At 45.1% G+C, this 19,433-nt stretch overlaps 1 protein-coding gene across 1 annotated transcript; it reads right to left on the bottom strand.

The window, feature by feature from the left end:
* Window positions 1-2,807: 2,807 nt before the first annotated feature.
* spag1a (sperm associated antigen 1a) lies at window positions 2,808-18,785 on the bottom strand. The gene is made up of 8 exons (XM_056298033.1): window positions 18,422-18,785; window positions 16,608-16,707; window positions 13,427-13,579; window positions 10,772-10,929; window positions 5,362-5,503; window positions 4,180-4,306; window positions 3,867-4,004; window positions 2,808-2,855 (listed from the first exon to the last, which is right to left on the bottom strand). Exons 1-8 carry the CDS (start codon window positions 18,783-18,785, stop codon window positions 2,808-2,810), a joined length of 1,230 nt encoding a protein of 409 aa, XP_056154008.1.
* Window positions 18,786-19,433: the final 648 nt, after the last annotated feature.

Here is a 19,433-nt window from a genome sequence, read left to right on the forward strand (position 1 = left end):
TAGACTGACTAACAAACCGACTAACCAGCTTGACTGCATCAAGCTTGAATAATATTTTCATTATCTATAAAAAAAATACAATATTAACGTTATTTTGCCACAAAGGCTATGTTTCCCGATCTTTTTAAACGGGCGGAACGTTAGCTACCTAAAAACGCGCCAAAAATGCGACAAGGGGCTAGCGGTTAGCTTAGCCTGCCCCGCTTCCACATCCTGTCAGACCGCCCTCGGCGCTTCCTCTTTGGGCTCAGCTCCGGGCAGGGCCGTGGTCCTTGGGCCCACCGGAACCAGCAGACCAGGATTCCCCACCAGCACCAGCTCCCCCAGCCAGACAGCCTCGACACACCTCCCCGCACCTCCGCACGGTGACACCCAAAACAGTCAATGCCGGGCGACTTGACGAGGGAGGAAATGGCGGAACTCTTGTCACCTGTCTGAGAATTCATCCGCAGGTATTCAGATCGCCCACGTCACAAACACATTCCTCAATTTAACCAAGTGTTGCTTTAATTTTTACCAACAATCCATTTGGCTGCACATGCTGTTTTATACCCACAAAGTGCTGTGGGTTGCAGAGAAAACAAAACTCGCCTTAAGCATTCACAATGCTAATTTATCATTCCCCTTTGAGTTCACATTTACACGGACGACATGCTAATTCTCGCTTTCAGCGAAGCGATGCCTTTGATAAAACATGCCTCAAATGAAAAGAGGCTTTATTTTATTTTATGTTATTTTTTTTTATTTTTTTGAGATTTTATGAGCCGGTCTAAGCCACATATCACACAGCTCCTTACCTGGCTAAATTCTATACACCTGTATTACACACACAGTCGTCTTGGTTGGTCACCTTCCAAAATCACACACAATGTAACGAACCTCCGACCTATTTTGCAGGATAATTTGTATTAAAATGATCAAGGTGTCATCCTTGAAGGTTAAAGATCAGATTAAGAGGAAGATTGCTGAAAAAAGAAAAAGATTTGTGCAGTGACCTTGAATATCTAACTTCTGTCACGTCTAGATCTAAGCTTGGGGTCAATCTTTGTAGTTGATTTTTTTTTTTGGATATACTTTATTAATCCCCATGGGGAAATTCTTTCTCTGCATTTAAGCCGTCCTAGCTGTGTAGCTAGGAGCAGTGGGCAGCCGCCGTGCAGCACCCGGGGACCAACTCCAGTTCGTCTCCCCATTGCCTCGGTCAGGGGTATTAACCCTAACATGCATGTCTTTTTGATGGTGGGGGGGGAAATGAAGCACCCGGAGGAAACCCACCGCAGACACGGGGAGAACATGCACACTCCACACAGAGGATGACCTCAGATGACCCCCCAAGGTTGGATTATCCTGGGGTTCAAACCCAGGACCTTCTTGCTCTGAGGCGACAACGCTAACCACTGGACCATGGTGCCACCCCAATTTTTTTTTCCCCCACAGAGATTTTATTGTATTTCCCACACAAATCTAAACAACGGGCCAAGCAACTCGGTTCAGATTCTTGAAATTGTCCTCACATCCTTTTCAGAGCCAATTTTAAACAGTTCCTAACCATATTATATGAAGTCTGCAGAATTTTTTTTTTTTTTTTTTTTGCTCCTATGTTAAATTACAAACAGTATGCCAGATGGTTTTTATCCAGTGGCTGCTTTCTAATGTGTTGACGGCAGCTCGGCGTGCTGACAGAAGATGTAAACCGTGGACGTGCGTGTTGCACTGAAATAGTCGCTGTCACAGATTCATGACCTCCATCGATCTCACAAACTTAAACCACATGACCTCTGTCAATGTCAGAGGTACCCACCTTAACGCGAAAAACAGCTATATTTTGCATGAATGCATGTATAAACAGTCATTATAAAGAAACCATCAGCATTTCCAGCATGCATTTAAAAACTCACGGTGGCTCTACTGCCTTTCCTCGTATCGTGGGATCAAGCAGTCAATTAGGAAGTGAACAAAAAGTCTCCGAAATGATGAAATCAACATGAGCATGGCCAGCGATGGGACGGTCATGGCTTTTTTTTTTCTGTGTCATACATGTTGTTGAAATCTCATTAAGGCACGCATAGCTTTCTTTCTCTTCCTCTGCCCTTCACAAGTCTTTCCACCCACAGTACGTTCAATACCAACTCCAGAGTCCATTATGTCAAAATATCAAGAGCATTTGTTTTATTGTTTTGATTTTGTATTTTTTCTGCTAGTAAGTCATGAGCACTTTCTCATCAGTCTGTTTGTTTTTTTTTTGTCAAATAACGCTGCCCCGTATCCAGGGCTGTGTACTCAGGAGTGGATGTATGGGGGGGGGGGGCTGCACGCATTGTAATTGGCGTGCAATTAAAAAGCTGGTCCCCTTGCCCGAGGGAGTCCAAGGAGTGATTCCAGTCACTCCATTCTCGCCCAGGTGGCTCTTAAGAGGGGCTGGACACAATAACAGACACCGGCCTTTTTCCTCTGGCGGCTGTCGTGTTGCTGTTCTCTGCTTCTCCTTTCTTTTTCCTGGTTTCACCGGTGCTCCATGGCCACCAACGGACTATCACACCTGGAAAGGGCATGCAGAGAGAAGGTAAATTGGTGTGTGTGTGTGTGTGTTTGTGTGTGTGTGTGTGTGTGTGTGTGTGTGTGTGTGTGTGTGTGTGTGTGTGTGTGTGTGTGTGTGTGTGTGTGTGTGTCAGGACCGAGTGATGCTATCCTTGTAGGGATGCATTAAAGAGAGACATTAGAAATCAGCTCGGGGTTAAGGCTATGCTGCAGTTGGGGTTAGTGTTGTTGTTTTTATGGTTAGGTTCATGGTTAAGGTTATGGTCACATTAGTTATGGATTCCACGGCTTGAGTAGTGCATGGATGGATAGAGCTGCTGTTAGGAAAAAGGTTAAATTGAGGTTCATTTTTGGGTTCGAGGTTAGGGAAAAAGAATTTTGGCTAACAATTTTTTTTCTATAATCCCCCACCCCCTCTTTTTTTGTCCCCAATTGTACTTGGGCAATTATCCCACTCTTCCGAGCCGTCCCGGTCGCTGCTCCACCCCCTCTGCTGAGGGCTGCAGACTACCACATGCCTCCTCCGATACATGTGGAGCCACCAGCCGCTTCATTTCACCTGACAGTGAGGCGTTTCGCCAGGGGGACGTAGCGCATGGGAGGATCACACTATTCCCCCCAGTTCCCCCCCCCCTCAACAGGCACCCCAACCAACCAGAGGAGGTGCTAGTGCAGCGACCAGGACACATACCCACATCCGGCTTTCCACCTGCAGACACGGTCAACTGTGTCTGTAGGGACGTCTGACCAAGCCGGGGATAACGCGGGGATTCGAACCGGCGATCCCCGTGTTGGTTGGCAACGGAATAGACCGCTACGCTAACCGGACACCCTCAAACAGATATTTTAAAGTATGTTTGTTTGGTTATATGAGCAGCATTTTTCTTTAAGTGTGCTGGCCTCTCCGTTTTTCTTACAGTCTACTTTTAGACATTCCACGTATACTCTCATCCAAAGCAACCTACAATAACAGCAACTGACTTAGCATGAAACCCAACAGTTCAAGCTGCCAAAGCAAGGAGGGCAAAGGTCAGATCCACAGTGGCCCGTTAACATTTCTGTCGACCAGAAATGGAATAATGTAACTTATAAGTGGTAGGAAAATACTTACTACCAGAAATAACAGCTAAAGAGAGGCAGTACAATGATTTTGTTCCCTCTTTTGAAAACTGGGAGTGTACAACTGACAAGAGAGACATTGCTCTCCACGTGAAACCTCAGCACAGGACTGAATCTGAAGTCTCGCAAGTCCCAACTTCACACAGTTGTGTGTCTCCGCAGATTGATTTGCATCCCGGGCTGGCTCCACTTTGTGCGTGATCCCTTACCCTTGGCGTGTGCTCCATGCTCTCCATCAGACTCTGTCTCAGCAGGCCGGTCACCACCTCCAGCTCTTGCTCGGCCTCCTGGACGTTGGGATCCAGCTGGAGCACTTCCTGGAGGTCGCTGCTGGCCGAAAGGTAGTCCTGATGGTTTACACACACACACACACCACATTAATCCTGAAGTGTGTGATGAAGCAATCGGACGGTAAGTGTCTTAATACTAACATGGTGTCCAGGTTTGGGAATATTTAATATTTTACAATTTTTTTTTCCACCTAAAAATCCAACAATCAGTTGTAGATTTATAGACAGACACCTGCAATCCTTTATAGGCCAGGGCCCGTCTGTAGAAGGCCTTTTTATTGGTTGGCTCAAGCTGCAGGGCAGAGTCGCAGTCCTGTTTGGCCTCTTCATTGCGGTTTAGCTTCAGGAAGCAAATGGCTCTGGAGGAAAGGACAGCACTTACAACAAAGGACATGACTCGAAGAGCAGCATGCCCTGCCCATGGCTGCCAGTGCACATGGACTATTATAACACCTTTATGTTCATACTGATCCCCAGTTATAAACTATTAAGTATTGGCTGATACCAAAAACATCTCTATCTCAAATTGTGTCTCTATTGCTGCAATTTTATTTATTTATTTACTACTTTATTCATCCCCCGTGGGGAAATTCTGCTCTGTATTTAACCCATCCTAGCTGTGTAGCTAGGAGCAGTGGGCAGCCGCCGTGCAGCACCCGGGGACCAACTCCAGTTCATCTTGCCATGCCTCGGTCAGGGGCACAGCCAGGAGTATTAACCCTAACGTGCATGTTTTTTGATGGTGGGGGAAACCGGAGCACCCGGAGAAAACCCATCACAGACACGGGGGGGGGGGGGCATATAAACTCCACACAGAGGACGGCCTGGGATGACCCCCAAGGTTGGACAACCCCGGGGTTCGAACCCAGGACCTTCTTACTGTGAGGCGACAGCGCTAACCATTGGGCCACCGTGCCACCCCATTTAAACCACAGGAGTGTATATCTTAGATAAAGCAAATTAAATTTTAACATCGTTTAGTTGTTATTTTCTCTGTAAGAGTCAGCTATTCGTGATAACTGTGCTTAAAATTGCTCCCGACTAATGCCATTTTGACAAGCAATCTCATATTCTAACTCACTGACAGTAGTCATATCTTTAATAGACTAATTTCATTTATCTAGCCAATTACTTAGTGCCCTCTACTGTTATAGCCAGTAAATTGCCCTTGCAAAGGGGAATATCAGCTCAATTTAGGAGTTCACATGAATATTTGCAGACATTAGAAAACTATCTCTCATAGCCTAAAATGTTCCCTGTCAAACCCCCAAACCAGAGAACAAACACTTGGCTGAGGATATGGGGTATTTTGGCTCTCATGGAGTATTTTGGCACTTTTTATATCATGAAAAGGCTTATAAAACAGATGACATATGATTTTCCTTGGGCTGGATCAATTTTGTGTCTGGCATACCTGTTGGTGTAGACAGCACATTCGCTGGGTTTTATTGCGAGACATTCACTATATTTCTCCAGAGCCTCCTGAAACCGGCCTCTCTGCACCAGACCGTTGCCCTCCTGTTTTAGTGCCGTGAAGCGGGCCTCCTGTCTCCTGGCTGTCAGGGGAGAAACAATGAGCAATGGGAAACATGATAAGGCAGGAGATCTCTAGTTGTTCAATAATGAAATTAACCTAAATTATTCTTGCTTAACAGAGGTGTTTGGCAAATATAACGTCAGCAAGGTATCACTTTTCTTCCCTGACGAGTGACTTTGGTGTCAGTAAGAAATGCCGCTCAGGTCCACTGAACCCGTTTCCCTCAAAAAGAAACTGCCTCATCGACTCTGTAAGAAAATGCTGTCAGGTGTGATTGATACACCCATCAGGATGACACGCCAGGTTAAAACAGAGCCAAATAATCGACTAAACTTCTGTATACGGATCTCTCCAGTTGGAAAAGTGCTGTAAGAGAAAAACAACTTGAAGAAAAACACAAACACACCCATACTGTGTGTCCTTGCAGAGCTGTCACAGGGGCTGGGATGGGAGTTGCGAGGCCTTGTGCGAACTTGATGTGCGAGGCCCTGCTCATTGCATGCCTGTGCATGAATCACAGTCACACAAATAGCTATTCTAGTTCTACTGCACACATAATCTTGGTGCAATACTTTTTCTTTTTTTTCTGCCTTTCCCCTCTTTTTCTCCCAATTGTACCGGGCCAATTGCCCCACTCTTCCAAGCTGTCCTGGTCGCTGCTCCACCCCCTCTGCCGATCCGGGGAGGGCTGCAGACTACCACATGCCTCCTCCCATACATGTGGAGTCGCCAGCTGCTTCTTTTCACCTGACAGTGAGGAGTTTCGCCAGGGGGACGTAACGCGTGGGAGGATCACGTTATTCCCACCAGTTCCCCCTCCCCCCCGGACAGGCGCTCCGACTGACCAGAGGGGGCGCTAGTGCAGCGACCAGGACACATCAGCGTCCCGCAGACACGGAGATCACACTAAAGCTTAAATGGAGTCCGCCTGTGTTAAATTCCAGCGATTCTAATTATTTCAGAATAAAATCAGCCGTTCCTCAGTATAAAAGGATGCAACATACATAAGAAACCCATTAGTCAGTCATCATCAATTTTAAAAAATAGACCACCTGCCATATTTCAGTCTAGGCATGGGGTCTATTTCATTCATGCCAATGAGATGAAACTGATGTTGAAATAGACCCCGTGCCTAGACTGAAATATGGCAGATGGTCTATTTTTTTATTTTGCGTTTACAGGTCCATCCATTTTTTTTTTTAAATTGATGACGACTGACTTAATTTTTTTTTTTGGAATTAGTTTTGCGTCTACAGGTCCTGGAGGACCTTTTAAGATAGATGGCATCATGAGCACCAGTACTTACCAAGACATTAAAAAACAAAAAAAAGAATACTCCCCTCCCAAGGAGGTCAGGCTGGGATGACAATAGTGGTCCTGGAACCCACTGAAATGACTCTGCTACAACCTTGATCCACATATAAAGACAAAGCACTGTTGGTTGTTCCAAAGTCTAGGCTGAAAATGGAAGGTGATCATGTTTTCTTGATCACAGCTCCTCGGCTCTGTAACAACCTTCCTTTGGAGATTAGATCAGCTGTGTCACCGTCTTCTTTTAAAACCCAATTTAACACACGTTTTTATAGAATAGCCAATAATAAACGTTAATCTCATTTGTTCTTTCTTTTCTTAACAGTCCTAATTTATTTTGTTTTGCTTGATATTTTATTAATTTATTTTTATTTTATGATCTGTTATCTTACAGTCCGTAAAGTAATAAAGTATTATCTTGATATTGTAGTGAATTCGGGGGACAACGCAACCACAGGAAGTGCCGCGGCCGGGAAGCGAACCCGTATCGCCCGCACCGCAGGAGGCATCGCCAACCACTCGACTAAAGGGTCAGATTGGCCAGCCAGCGGCCAGCGTGTCTTCTTATCCATGCACGTTACAATATACTGGTCAGCATCCCCGCGACCACGAGAGCAGGGTAAGCCTTTAAGATAATGAATGGGTGGATGTTCTGGTGTTTTTGTGGAGAGCATGACATGCAATGCCATCCCTACCATCTGAAGGAAGGAGCCGAACCAGATACTTATACGTCTGACTCTCTGGCTGAACCATGCAAGGTATGGCAGTTATGTGCAATAACGGACGGTAATCAGTGTAGGCCTGTTTTACTTCGAAAGACCACATTACTACAGTGTCGCAGACACTAGCTAACGTTGGCTACCGTTCTCTATAGACTTAGCTGGCTTGCTAGCATTGGGAAGCAGCATCTACGCACAAGCAACAGTGGTATTTCATTTAAAATACACAATTGCCCGTTTTTATTAAGTTAAATTGTAGTTATTTTAAGTAATCCTAATTCATCCGATTCATCATTCATCTAGTTTTAAAAACCAACGTCCAAACTCGCGGTAGCTCAGGAGGTTAGCTAGGCTAGCTATCGCCATAGCAACGTAATACGCCCGGCGAGATTGTGCGTCACTTCCGTCCGTGGCTGTATCCCATCTAGCCACAACCTCAGAGGCGTGATGGAGCTGACATGTCTTCCCGAAAGGGGGGGGGTAGTGTAACGACCACGGATGACGAGACTCTCTAGCCCTGGCCAACGGGTCGGACCCTTTAGTCGCCTGGTTAGCGCAGTGCGGGCAACCCGGGTTCGCGTCTCGGCTGCGGTGGATTCCCGGCTGCCCCCTGAATTCGTTACAGCGTGTTAGAATTCAGTATTGCAGGTCCATGGTCTACATTTCATTCAGATTTTAGATCATTTTTCAGACCGGTCGTTTCGCGCCGCCTACGGTCACATGCACCCGCTTAGCTTTGGACACCTGCTCAGCCACCGCCACGTCTCCGGATTCGTGTTGACCAAGTTATCCAGCGATTCTCGCGGCGAGTCATGAAATTCTCCCTTCTTTTTATTTCTTTGTTATTTTTTGCTTTTCGTAACATCTGACTCGTGTTTACGAAATCGGTCGCGATCTCGTGCAGCCGACGTCGTTTCCTCTACCTCCTCGCAGTGAGCAGCAAGATGGCGTACGCACTACGTCATGACGCAATATCGAAAGTGAAAACCCAGGAATTTCATTTTAGAAGCATGTTGGATCAACGACAATAATGAAAAAATTATATATTTACAGATATGGACAATCATGAAAAAAATTAGATAGATAGATAGATAGATAGATAGATAGATAGATAGATAGATAGATAGATAGATAGATAGATAGATAAATGTAGGGGGAAAATACGTAATACATAGCAGTACAAGCTTGTATTTTCCCCTACATCTATATTGATTTTCCGCTCCTTATTTGTTCAGCACTTTTATCAACACCATTGACGGTTTACAAAAAAAAAAACGCTGTGTGTGTGTGTGTGGGGGGGGGGGGCTGCGCTGGCCTGGCGGCCTGTCCAGGGTGTCTCCCCGCCTCCCGCCTAATGACTGCTGGAATAGGCTCCAACATCCCCACGACCCTGACAGCAGGATAAGCGGTTCAGATAATGGATGGATGGATGGATGGTAATATATATATATATATATATATATTAAAACCTGCAGGATTGTAGGCCAGGCTCACTTCGCACAGCCCATGCAATAGTTCTATAGCCTTGAAAATAGACATTCGCACACGTGTGCACAAGCATCTGTGTATGTTGGGGCACACACAGTTAACGTCTAGACATGCAGTCTTAAAAAGACAGACTTCAGTGCAAGCATGTTAAAATTCTGGCTACAGATTTGCTTTATGTTCACTGTTTTTTTATTTTTATTTAATGTGTTTGGGTGGAACGATACATACAATGCACTTTCAGGAAAATCCTTGCATACTCATTTTAACACATTCATCAAAAAGGAATTAGGTTACATTGCCAAATTCTAGTAATCCTAATGATTACTGTTACACATTTTAGCAAGTAACCTGTAATGGATTACGTTTTAAAAGTAACCTACCCAACCCTGCACACACATACATGACCATGCTTGCCTTTATCCAAAAGCTTCATTATTGATGCATAGTCTTGATTTTTTTTTTTTTTTCATCCAGGGAGACAAGTTGTAGATTTTTTTAAAAAATCGACTTGTGTCTCGGTCTGTTTTGATGACTACCACCCAGGCAGCCTTCCCCTGGAACAGCTGACTTATAGTAATTTGCAGGTGGTGAGCTGACTTGCTCTTCCAAACTGGTTTATGTAATGTGAATTGAAAAAGTAAATCGAACTTGAAATTAGCATATACCACCTGCCAAATGTAAGTTAAAAGGAAAAAATTTCTGCAAGTATTTTAGTTCTACGAACCTTTTTGACAGAAGTTGTCTTTTTTCAGGCTTTTCTATCTTCCTGTCTGAATGCTAACCCAGAATGAAACCTAACCCAGATCCATCAGCACAGTAGCTGGCTTACAAAAAAAAAACCTTTCATGTGCTTTTGATCGAACGCTCAAAAACACCACTCTTATGATGTATCCTTATAAAGCAGCGCCATGCAAACAGTGTTACAAAGCAATTGACTGGATTCAAACCCATTCATTTTTCATGGGGGTTGAGGTCCTGAGTGGAACAGTCCATTACACGACAACAGTGGGCTATTCTGCAATAAGCCTGATTCTCTTCCTCTTACGGTGCCTCCCTGCTGTAAGCACTATTCATAATATTTGTATACACATGTGTGCACGTGTGTGTGTTTGAGACCTCGGTCTATGAATATGTGCTAGTATCGTACAATGCCATCGTGTATCTCTCTGCAGCCGCTTGCAAGAAACCTGACCTGGATTATTCCATTACATCAACACTCAAGTCTGTGTAGATCTCTTTCCCTTCTGCATTATTGATAGTCCACCCAGACCCACACACACACACACACACACACACACACACACACAGACCACCACTGCTCAGCGCTCACACATTTCCCTTACTTATCCATTTCTGTATCTGCTGAAGCTTTCTAGAAACACGTGAACCCAAAAATTACCATCATGATAGCATTGAGGTACGGGCAGATTTTTGATACATGTGTTTGAAACATGTATTTGAAATACATGTTTGTACTTTTTGATTAGTGTTAAAGGGTCTTGCAAAAATCTGAATGTAATTTGAACTGCATGTGCACATCAACATACAATTTTGTTGTGTTGGTGCCCATCCCTGATCTAATTCCACTTTTACTATACAGTTATATAGTGGGTGCTTTGCTGTGTTCACTTATAATTTTTACTACTATTTACCATGTTCTTTATTATATAATGTTTATACAGTATATATAATATATTGTATATGTAACGTTAGTACACATTAAAACCAGTTATCCACTCACTCTGTAAAGAGGAAGTGATGTCACTCACCTTCCTCCTGTGCGGCCCTGGCGGCACGGGCCTGGCTGAGCTCGGCGCTGACGGGCCGCTCTTTGTGGTGCTGCTGGGCCGACAGTGGGACGAGAGGGATCTCCGGAAGCTTCTGTCTCCACTCGGCTCCGTCCTGCTCAATCAGCAATTTGGTGATCCTTGCAGAGGTCATAAACAGCAGAGTCCATTAGTGAAAAGTGCGTAGAAATTCAGCTTAACAGTGGTGGTAATAGTCTGCTTTTGTCCAGTTAAAGAGTGCGTTCTTGGAATAGACGAATTCGAGGGGAGGATCTTTCGTCACCCACTGAAATGAATTTACTGCATATTGGAGCAGAATTAAACCCTGCTTACATGAAGGATACCTATAACCCGTGCAGTAACCTGTAACCTATAACCCATGCAATCAAATGCATTGAATGAAGTGATGGGGAAATTATGACTCTTTCAACACAACACAAGAAATCCAGATCCGAGTCTGCCCAGCAAATTTATTGCTGGGAAAGAAATGGAGAGAACATTGTCAAGTGCCTGCCCCATCATGTTTAACTCAAACCAATTGTTCCCAATCCCACTTCTCGGGGAGCGGCACAACCGCTGGTTTCCTACTCGGTCAGATATCACAGCAATCTAAATCTGGTTGTTTTGGGCCTGGAACAAAAAGTGAATTAACTACCTGTCTGAATAGAAAACCAGCAACACTGACTGACATGAATCACTGCACATCCGCCGTCGACTATATTGGTGATTATGCAATCATCCGCCATGGAGGGCCACGTGTATGCCAGACCAGTTTTCTTTTATGGCCTAACACTGCACCAGCCTATCTCTCTGAATAACACACACTCAGTCAGACAGGCGAGGATTAATCAGTTAAATTGGGGAATGATTGTTGGGTTGTAACGTAAACCTGAATGTAAATGGCCCCGCATGTCAAGTGATGGGGTATCACTGAACCACGTATGTTCCCGAGTGGTTTTATATTGGGAGCTGTCCTTGGTACTAAACATGTTGCGGTACTGTACTGTGCAGACCTGACCGCGTCTCTACGACAGATTCAGACTGTAAAACTCCGGTATTATTGTAGGGTATGATGCTGAACGATATCAGGGAAAAAGAAACCAACATTGCAATATTTTTTTTGGGGGGGGGGGGGGTTTGTGTAATGAATTGCAATATTAAAGAATTAAAAGTAGTCTATAACTTCACGAGATTATATGCAACTTTTAACTTTCAACTCCATTTGCAAATAATTTATCATAACAACGACTTGGGTGATTTTGGAAGGGAGATGAGGCAGTTATCCAACAAGGCATTAAATCAGACCAGATTTCTGCTTCCATTGCAGCAAGATGGTGGTGCGAACTCACGTTTGCAGCGGCCTCACCCAGTACCGGTGTGGGAAGATGGCGGCGCGATCTCACGTTTGCAGCGGCCTCACCCAGTACCATCCATGCAGTGTCTCTGTCCACGTCTGCATCTAAGCTTGTGTCTTCGTTTGATGGCTGGGAGAGCTGGCGCTGGATCGGCTGGGAGAGCTTGATCTGCTACGTCCTGTGGGCCCAGGGACCACGGCCCTGCCCAGAGCTGTGCTCAAAGAGGAAGCACCGAGGACGGTCTGACAGGACGCAGAAGCGGGGCAGGCTAAGCTAGCTGCTAGCCCATGCAGACCGGCAGTTCCGATAACACCGAGGGCGGCCTGGCAGCGGCCTGGTCTGGCGTTAACTGTGTTTTTGGTGTTGTCGTGTGGAGTGCGGTGAGGTGTGTCGAGGGTGTCTGGCTGGGGGAGCTAGCATTGGATCGGCTGGGGGAGCCTGGTCTGCTGCAGCCGGTGGGCCCAGGGACCACGGAGCTGCCCGGAGCGGTGCCCGAAGAGGAAACACTGAGGGCGGTCTGACAGGACCCAGAAGCGGGGAAGGCTAAGCTAACTGCTAGCCCATGCAGACCGGCAGTTCCGACAGTCATCCTGGCTGGCATTCACTCTTGGACAGTGAAAAAATTTTTTGGATATATTTTTTAGCAGGTTTTGTTTTTTTTTGTAGTTTGGCTCTATTGCGCTACACTGCTGTGGGCTGGGAGAAACGATATTTCATGTACGCAAGTGCATGAAATGAAATGACAAAAAAATTTACTAATTCCTGATTCCTGATTTTGTTCCTAAAATATTTTTCTTCAAGGTAGTTGTCATAAAAAAGCAGACCTTGCTGGATTTCGTTTTCTCTCGAGCAGTATGAGTTTTCGCCCAACAATGCATTCTTTGCTGTGTGACTTTTGCACATGTGCATATTGTGAAGTCAATTCTGAAATGTTGTTCAATGTCATCTACTATTTTTAATTTGAATAGACTATTTTTTCTAATATTGGCACTTTTCCACTATTTACATGTTTCTTCTCCATGATCAAGTTCTGCTTTTGATCCCCACATTAGTGATGGCTCTTTTTTTCACCGCTGAAAGCCCCCAAAGTTTACTGTTAAGGCCACTTTGCCCAGAGACCACCTCTTGCCATTGAGAATGCTTGTGTTAGTGTTGCGAATGAACATTGACAAAGCACACTCACAGTTAACTTAGCCCGGTAAAGGTGTCGCAGTTTTGATGCAAGCCCTTACTAGTCAACTGCAATTTGAACTGCTGTCTCTGTCAGGCAACTCAAACCCACCTGTGGACGCTGTCCTGGGCGGCCTGCACCCCGGTGTCTATCTGCAGCACGGTCTTGTAATCCACATAGGCTTTCCTGTAGCGCTCCAGTGACTCATAGGCCATGGCCCTGCGCAACAGGGGCTTCAGGGCGTACGGCTGTAGCTCCAGAGCCCTAAGACGATCAGAGAGGCAGAGAGACAGACGGAGGATTGAACCCACCACCCTGCGCACATTGTGGCACAGGTGCAGCAAGAGTAATCAACTTGATGGGGCCTTTTATATAGAGGCATTAACTCCTTTCACCTCCACCCTTATGGTTGCTCATGCTGACTTCACCTGGGACTTCACCTGTTCATGTAACCTTGCATATAATACCTCGTGTACAGACAGAAAAATCTTTCTCCATATTTGTGAGCCCACATCTCACTGAAAGACAAGTATATATAGTTATAGTATATAGTTGTACCTGTATACGTGTATACACTTGTGTATGTGTGACTGTATGGATGTAAATACATTATGTACATGTATGGAGGTAAACTTGCATTTTAAGTTACAGGCTGTGGCAACATATTTCCTAAAGAAGGATAATCAAGCACCTATCCATCCATCCATCCATCCATCCATCCATCCATCCATCCATCTATCCATCCATCCATTAAAATGGTAAATGGACTGCATTTATACAGCGCTTTTCTAGTCTACCAACCACTCAAAGTGCTTTGCAATATATGCCTCACATTCACCCACTTATGGCAGAGGCTGCCATGCAAGGGGCCAACCTGTTCATCAGCAGCAGTTAGGGGTTCAGCATCTTGCTCAAGGACACTTCAGCACGCTCTCTGCAGGAGCCGGGGATCGAACCAGTGACCTTCTGATTACTAGACGACCCACTCCACCTCCTGAGCCATGCCGCCCCCTTAGATAGATGCATCCATCTATCTATCTATCTATCTATCTATCTATCTATCTATCTATCTATCTATCTATCTATCTATCTATCTATCTATCTATCTATCTATCTATCTATCTATCTATCTATCTATCTATCTATCTATCTATCTATCTATCTATCTATCTATCTATCTATCTATCTATCTATCTATCTATCCATACAGCCATCCATCTATCTATCTATTTTGCATCTGTATCAGGATACAGATGCAAAACGAACATGTTTAAAATGGTTCATCACCTCAAACCAAAAATAGTTTTCAAATAATACACCCTCAGATATTTTGGACCTCATTTTGTGACACATTTTATGTAATAGGGTTTCATTATCAGTTATTTAGACAACAAAATGATGTATCGGGATATGACAATATCTGAAATGTAGTCCTGATACGATACCACTGCAAGGCGATAAGTGATAACAACGAATCATCGCCCGGCCTTGCTATCCATCCAGTGTTTCCCAACCCAGTCCTCAAGGACCCCCTATTCTGCAGATTTTCTTTGCAACCCTGAATAGGTACCTGTCTGTAGTTATTCAACCAATCAGCAGTGAATTATGTTACACATTGCACACCTTGCATAATTAAGTGCTGTGAGATGATTGGCTGAGTAAGTACAAGCAGGGCTACCTATGCAGGGTTATAATGAAAATCTGCAGGATAGGGGGTCCTTGAGGACTGGGTTGGGAAACGCTGATCTACGCTTCAGCGTGAAACGGGGGGTGTATCTTGTCCTCAGGATGTGACGTGTTTCTCATTCGTCATGCCGTGTGTTGCGTCCCTGCCTTGAATTTGCTGAAGGGCCGGATTATGAGCAGCAGCACTTGCACAAACAAAGTTTAAGCCCGCTGCCATGTGTTAAGCTGTGCTCTACGACAGTCACACTCAGGGTATTATGGACCTATTACAGAGAGGAAATCCCCTCTACCCAGTAAGACTCTCCGGTCTGCCATGAGCATGGCCACTGCAAAAAGACAAGCTTATTGAGGTATTTTATCTCATTTTAAGTCTCATTACGTGTAATTCGAGATACTGCGTGTAGAATTTTGCTACCCAGCTGGCAGACATCGTTGCTTGTTTCAAGAAAAGTGTACTTGTTTCATGATAGTAGGACCTGTTTCAAGACATTTACTCCAACAAAGAAAGATTATCTCAAATCAAGCTTCTTGTTTTGAGATATATTTTGCTTTCTGGTGGAAATTCCTTATAACAAGTCTTATAATCATGAAACAAGGACATTTTCGGATGATATCTGCCGATGTGGTAAGAAAATTTTACGAGCAATAGCTCGAAACGAAATAAGCATTGTTGATATATAAGTTTGTGTTTTTTTGCAGTGTTTCACAGCTGTATTTTCATTCAACAACTGTGACAATGTTGTGGCCATTCAGAGAAACATGCAAACACACACATCACCACCCGTGCGAAAAACCATAAAAACTTACGACCATATTTCCTCCTTTTCTGTCACACTACTATGCAAATGCTGTAGTATTTGCATGGTGTAGCAAGTGTTCCTATGGTTTCACTATAGAAATGTCTTTTATTGTGTCATTTATGGTTGTATATTGTTGCATGTTGTACTCATTGTGCAGCTCTTAGGGACTACCTTGTGATTTTGGGCTATACAAATGAGACGACCTGACTTTAAATGCTGCTGTACTTGGCTATAGCGTTTGTGTGGTAATGTCCATCCATCCATCCATTATCCAAGCCCAGTTGGGGTCACGGGAAGCAAGAGCCTATCCCAGCAGTCATTGGGCGGCAGGTGGGGAGACACCCTGGACAGGCCGCCAGTCCATCACTGGGCCGACACATTCACACCTAGGGACAATTTAGTATGGCCAATTTAGTACGGCCGATTCACCTGACCTGCATGTCTTTGGACTTTGGGGGGAAACCGGAGCACCCGGAGGAAACCCACGCAGACACGGGGAGATCATGCAAACTCCACACAGAGGATGACCTGGGACGACCCCTAAGGTTGGACAACCCTGGCGTTCAAACCCAGGACCTACTTGCTGTGAGGCGACCGCACTAACCACTGCGCCACCATGCCGCCTGTGTGGTAACGTGATGGGGGGAAAAAATGCAAATACTACAGTAGTTTTCTATTTTCATACGGACACCACCACCACCAAGGCAACTTCACCGTATAAAATAGATCTCTCTGTCCATGATGGGCAATAGACAGACATACAGACTGACACATTAAAAACCATCTGACACGAGCCGGACTCTCACCGAGTACAGTCCTGTATGCAGTCCATACTGTTTCCATCTTTAAGGTAACAGGCAGCTCTGTTGGAGTAGAGAATACACAGGTCCTCGGGGCTATTGATACCTGCAGGAGGGACAAACAAATCGACCTTTGACCTCAACAAAATTAGAACGTCTGGAGTAAAGGAGACACAATAAACTAGCCAGACCTCTTCATTCACCCTGGCGCAAGCAAGAGGATGTGCTTAGTAGTTGTCGTCGGATGGCATTAGCATGGGACCAACCAGGAGCGATGAAAGGTCAGCAGTCAAAATAACAGATTAGACTGCCAAGTCTTGCTGAGCGGGTCAAACAACAGACAGACAGCAGGTTGGATTGACAGCACTGCAGCACTCTCTGATGTTGTTAGTCTATCTGTTGCTGTGGTTTTCTGTGTCTGTCTTTTGCCTCGCAGGCCTCCACTGCAGCCTCTCCACTGCTGTGTATGCCAAACTGTTATTAACTACTACCGCAAACCAACTACTACAAACTTCTATGTCAAATATGCTCATTACATCTATATAATAGGTTCTTTAAACGAACCTTACTGTATGATTTCATATGGAGTAAGCTTACTCCCGTAAACTAATTAACTTAGCAAAAGACATTATTTTGATGATGCTTTTTTCTACAGCGATCAGTGCAGTCAGTACAAGGCTGTGTTTGCTGGAAAAGTCTGTCCACGGCCTCCTCTAATATTTTCGCATTTGTCCCCGTAGCCCTTCAAAAAGAAGCTATTACTCTTCCCATGCCGTATTAAAAGTTGGTTGAGTGCTCTCTGAGGCGAGATGCAATCATATCTAAGGGCCCTATGCACCAGTTTGACTTTCCATCTAAGGTCGAAGACTTTCCTCCGTGCCAAGACACGGAAGAACACTCTTGCGTTGCCAAATCTCCATCCCATCAAAGAAGTTCCCCCAATTTCTGCAGCGATGAAAAGTTTTTCTGACAGAGTGGCACATTATTACCTCGGTCAGTCTCAATCCAAATCAAAACGAAGCTCAGAAACGGGATATCAGCATGCCCTTAAAACTAACCTGATTGTGGTACTTCTGTGCAAAATGGTGAGCGAGGGCGTGTTGCTGTGGCAATGGGTAGAAATCGGGCAGCGCGGCATGTCTTCTTAGCACAGCATCCCTCTCATAGTTGAAATATAATACTCAAGAGCCACTTGAGATGATAAGCGAACGTGCATCTGATACCGTATTAAGGTCTGACACACAGGTGACCGAAGAAGCTATCTGTCTGTGTCTGCTCCCCATCTGTTTCGCATCTTACTCTTAACAACCGAATTTGCATTGTAAACCACCTTCATCGGGGGAACAGTGCTGCGAGGCCGTGGGTCCACCTCTCATACCTGAAGCGTTTTCAGTGTGGTTGTAAAGGACGGGGTAATGTCAGGTGTGTAGTGGCAAACTTTGTGATAAAAAGAAAATATAGTCAGTCACAGTAACGGTTCTCCTTTAGGATGTAACGTTGTAGTCGTGCGTGCACCATACAACCCTTATCACCACTGCCCTCATACTGTACTGACATTACATCACATCATATCACAGCCTCTCCCAGTAATTGTGTTAATGGACCTATGATAAAATATATTTTATACCAATGATCCAAGTTTTCGACAGAAGTCTAAGGGTTGAACAAAAATTTCAGTAAACTGCTGAATTTCTGCAGTGGATAAAATGAATTGAAGAGTCTACTGATGAGATGTTCGCGAGTGCTTACTATGGGAGAGTCGTTGGCAGAAGATAAACTTTCTAAGAAATAAGACAAAAGTGCCCTCGGCGTTACTTTACCTGCGTCAGCACAGCCACCGATGGCTTGGGTGTATTTCTCCAAGGCGTCCCCAAACTGCCCGTGTTTGAAGAGGTGATTGCCCTCATTCTTAAGCCGGGCTAGGTGAGGTGGAAGGGCACCGGCGGGGGCATCCAGGTAGCTGGTGTCCACCGCGGGGCTGCCCTGGCCCTCCGCTGCCCCAGCATGGCTGTTGTTCCCCTGGGTACCATTGGCTACTACTGACCCCTTGTCTGAATGTCTGTGGGCCCGGGGTTTCTCTGTGGTGCTTCCTCCCCGGCTTCGCCTCCTGCTCCCTGGCGTGGCCTGATCCGATTTAGCACCCCCCCCTCCACTACCCGGGGGTTTCTCCTGTGCATTCCCCATAGCTGCACTCTCTCTGCAGAGTGTGTGTGCAACCTCTCCCTCCCTCCGTCTCCAGCCCTCCCTGCCTCTCCTCCTCTCGCTAAGCTGAAGATAAACCCGTCTCTGGTTGGGGGGATTTCCGTTGGCCACGCCCCCTGAATGAAATGTCACTGGCTGACGTCACACAGTGGGTCGGGGCTGTAGCATTGCAGTACTGCAGTAGGACAAGCCTGATGGGAGATCCTCGGTTTAGGCTCGGAGCAAAGGGCTCACAGTTTAGCTGAAATCGCACTCGCAAGACTTCAGACACTGTATTTGCCATTGATGCTTTTATGTTGTGTACATGCACATTTTGTTGCATGTAGAATATGTAGTAGTAGTCCAAGTAGTAGTAGTAGTAGTAGAATGCTACAAGATTTTAAAAAAAACATTTCATGTTTGAGCTTACTTCAGAGCTTTTAAATGTGTTTGATGCATATTTTTCTAACTTCTATTTAACAAAGGAGGTCAATTCCACCCTTTTTTGCATTTAAATATCTGAGCAAAGAGTTTTTACTCTACAGATACAGTGGCAGCAATTCTATGTCATTAAAATGCAAGAAAGACTAGTATGGAAATTAGACCTTACAAACTCAGCACTGCTTCCCATCTATATTCCACTTTGCTCTG

Source organism: Lampris incognitus, chromosome 18 (genome assembly GCF_029633865.1).
Source record: "Lampris incognitus isolate fLamInc1 chromosome 18, fLamInc1.hap2, whole genome shotgun sequence".
Taxonomy (NCBI): domain Eukaryota; kingdom Metazoa; phylum Chordata; class Actinopteri; order Lampriformes; family Lampridae; genus Lampris; species Lampris incognitus.